Raw genomic sequence first — 3,592 nt, forward strand, 5'->3', positions numbered from 1 at the left:
TTTTTGAGAGAGAGAGAGAGACAGAGTATGAGTAGGGCAGGGGCAGAGAGAGAGGGAGACACAAAATCTAAAGCAGGCTAAACTGTCAGCACAGAGCCCGAATGGGGATGGAGGGGTGTGTGGGGGATTGATGGCTTGAATTCATGAACCGCGAGATCATGACCTGAGCTGAAGTCCAATGCTTAAGAGACTGAGCCATCCAGGCGCCCATCTTTACCATGTTTAAGTGCGGTTCTGTAGTGGTAAGTATATTTGTCCTGTTGTGCAATCAATCTCCAGAACTTTTTGCAAAACTTGTTGTCAAACGGAAACTCTATATCCATTAAGCAGCTACCCATTATCCCCTCTCCTAGCTTGGAAACCATTCTCTTCTTTTTCTATTGATTTGACTATTCTAAATACCTCATATAGCTGGAATCACACAGCATTTGCCTTTCTGTGACTGACGTATGTTTCACTTAACATAATGTCCTCAAAGTTTATCCATGCATGTTCCAGAGTTTCCCCGCTTGTTAAGTCTGAACAAAATTCCGTGTGTTTATATACCACATTTTGCTTATCCATTCACCATCAGAATCCTCATACTGCACCTTAAGCCATTCATCAACACTTAAATGGGATTCATTTTGTCCTTTTTGTCTTATGCCTTTTATAAGGGCAATAATATATTTTTTAAATTTAGGGTATTCACCTTTTTTTTGCTTTGTTTTAATGATTTCAAATAGGATGGGGAGCTTTGTGAATAAAAATGGAATAAAAAAACTACAAATCACTAAAATGTCATGAAAACTAAGGGCTGATGTGTCTGTAAGATCTCCAGCAAATAATACCTTCTTTCTCCTTAGATTCCGGAAAAAAAATAGAACAATAATGATCAACTCCAGTATTACTAGAAACCAAGCTGGAAAATGTAACTTGGCAGGAGAACCAGATGATCATGGCAATTGAACCTCATGATTAGGCTATCTTCTCTTCAAACAACACAGGCCAGGAAGGCTTTCCCCCACCCTTTCATACTAAGGAGTAACATTGGCAGGATGGGGGAGAAGTAAACCATAACAACAGGAGTTAATAGGGCTTGGGTCTAGGCCTGGCTTTACTGTATAACTAGATGTGTTACAAAGGGCAAGACAATTATTGCTGTTTCTCAGTGCCTATCTGCAAATGGAAGAATGGATAGTGCCAAAATAAATAGAGATAATAGTAACGTCAACATGTGAACTTGACCTATGCCAGTGAATATTTTCCCAGTTATTTATTGGACATTTTCTATGTATCGTGAGCTCTGGAGAGAGGTAATAAGGATGAGTGAATTGTTAAGCAGGACTTTTAGGAAGTCATGTAAAAGAAGGATTAAGATTCGGGGCTTTGGAGCTAACTGAATCTGAGTTCAAGGTTTGGTTTGCTACTTATTGTGCAAACTTGGGTCCACTACTTGAGGTCTCTAATCCTCAAAACCTTTTTTTTTTTTTTTTGTCCTACTAAGTGGGAAATACACTGTATGGGGTGATGTGAAGATTAGATAAGATAGTATCTGTGAAATGCTCATCATAGTACCTGGTGAGCAGATCATGCTCTATATGTGTTAATTAATACTATTCTTAGCAACATGGAGGAACTGAAATGTTTATAGGCAGAAAAGAGGAACATTCCAAGTGCAGCAAGGGAAATGAAGTGAAAGGTGATGGAGCACAGAGATGGACTATTGAGGGGTGCTTCTTGGCCCCCCACAGATCCTCATTATCATCAACAAGACAAAATTGGTTGCCATTATAAAGATTGAAATCTGTCTCCAGCTGCCTGCTATGCCCCATGGATTCCTTACCCAGGAATAAGGCACTGAGGATATTATTAGGGGGATAATTTATGGGGCCCCAAGGATTACAGAGACACACATAGAAAATCTTATTAGGGAAACAAAATATAACACTTTCAAGGAAGCATTTTTTTATTATTTTGTTATTTATTTAAGAAGAGGAAATAAATAGATGATGTTGAGACAATAAATTTCCAAAATCTATTTTTAAAACCAATAATTTATGGCAGAGAAATAAATAGTACATTGTAGAACACTCTTTTCAGGGATCTCTTCACTTCCCTGTTTCTTAAAGAATAGATTAACGAGTTCAGCATGGGTGAGACAATATTATTTAATATTTGCACCACAGCACCAAGCAAGGGGTTGGGTGTGGGCTGCAGATAGATGATGATTACAGGTCCATAGGCACAGAGGATTGCAGTGAGGTGAGCGCTGCAGGTAGGGAAAGCTTTCTGCCTGCCCTCTGCTGATCGGATTCTCAGAATGGCAATCCCAATACGTGTGTAGGAGACACAGACACTGAACCAAAGTATTAATGCCAGAAAACCGACATTAGTGGAACCCACTCTCTGGGCCAGGGAGCTGTCAGTACAAGCCAGGGGTAAGATAGCAGGAATGTCACAGAAGAAGTAGTCCACCCAGTTGGAGTCACAGTAGGTTAACTGAAAGGTGAAGGAGGTCAGGATGGTGGCATGAAGACAACCCACCAACCAGGCTGCCATGACCAAGCTGACACAGACCCCAGGTCTCATAATGAGCATGTACCTCAGTGGGTGACAGATGGCAACGAAGCGGTCATATGCCATCACAGAATAGAGACAACCTTCAGTAGCCCCCAGAAAATGGTAGAAAAAGAGCTGTGCAGCACAGCCCTTATAAGAAATGGTGTGGCTCTGGCCAGAGAGATAAAATAGCATCTTGGGACAAGTTACAGATGGGAACAACATGTCAAAAATAGATAGGAGTCCCAGGAAGAAATACATGGGGGTATGAAGGGTAGAGGAAGAAACAATTGTCGTAAGGATAAGTAAATTGCCAAGCCGGGTGAAGAGGTAAATAAATGAGAAGTTGACAAATAACACAGTCTCCAATCCCTCTGTCTGAGGTATTCCCAGTAGAATAAACTCATGGAGCTCTGTGTGATTCCTCATGTTCCTGGAACAGAGGTCTGGACAGAGATAAGATAGTGAAAGCATAAATGTGGAGAATAACTTGAGGCAGACACGATACCAGTACATTCATCACCACCAGTCTTTGTTTATTTTGTAAAAATTTTAAAGGATTTTATTTTTAAGTAATGTCTACACCCAATGTGAGGTTCAAAATTACAACCCCGAGATCAAGAGTCATGTACTCTACTGACTGAGGCAGCCAGGTGCCCCAAGCTTTGTTTAAACATAAATATGATACTGAAATTAAGAATTAGGGCTTCTTGGGGTGCCTGGGTGGCTTAGTCGGTTGAGCGTCCGACTTTCGCTTAGGCCATGATCTCGCGGTTCGTGGGTTCGAGCCCCGCGTCGGGCTCTGTGCTGACTGCCAGCTCAGAGCCTGGAGCCTGTTTCAGAGTCTGTCACTCCCTCTCTCTCTGACCCTCCCCTGCTCACGCTGTCTTTCTCTCTCCTAGAAATAAATAAAACATTAAAAAAAATTAAAAAAAAAAGAATTAGGGCTTCTGCCAAAGACATTTAGGGGATAGCAAAGCAAATACAGTATACGCTTTTATATCTCAAGATGTCATCTTGCTTAATGAATATGGGTACAAGGCAACATGAA

General features: G+C 41.0%; 1 protein-coding gene across 1 annotated transcript; it reads right to left on the reverse strand.

Moving 5' to 3' along the window:
• Positions 1–2,037: 2,037 nt before the first annotated feature.
• On the reverse strand, positions 2,038–2,970 carry LOC144228534 (olfactory receptor 10N1-like). Its single transcript, XM_077760373.1, has one exon. The coding sequence runs from the start codon at positions 2,968–2,970 to the stop codon at positions 2,038–2,040; it is 933 nt and encodes a 310-aa protein (XP_077616499.1).
• Between the last annotated feature and the right edge of the window lie 622 nt (positions 2,971–3,592).

This window comes from Crocuta crocuta, unplaced genomic scaffold, assembly GCF_008692635.1.
Source record: "Crocuta crocuta isolate KB4526 unplaced genomic scaffold, BGI_CrCroc_1.0 scaffold335, whole genome shotgun sequence".
In the NCBI taxonomy this organism is placed as follows: Eukaryota; Metazoa; Chordata; class Mammalia; order Carnivora; family Hyaenidae; genus Crocuta; species Crocuta crocuta.

Coding starts and splice junctions, on each gene's coding strand:
- LOC144228534 (XM_077760373.1), bottom strand. CDS start 2,970: ATGAGGAATCACACAGAGCTCCATGAGTTTATTCTACTGGGAATACCT.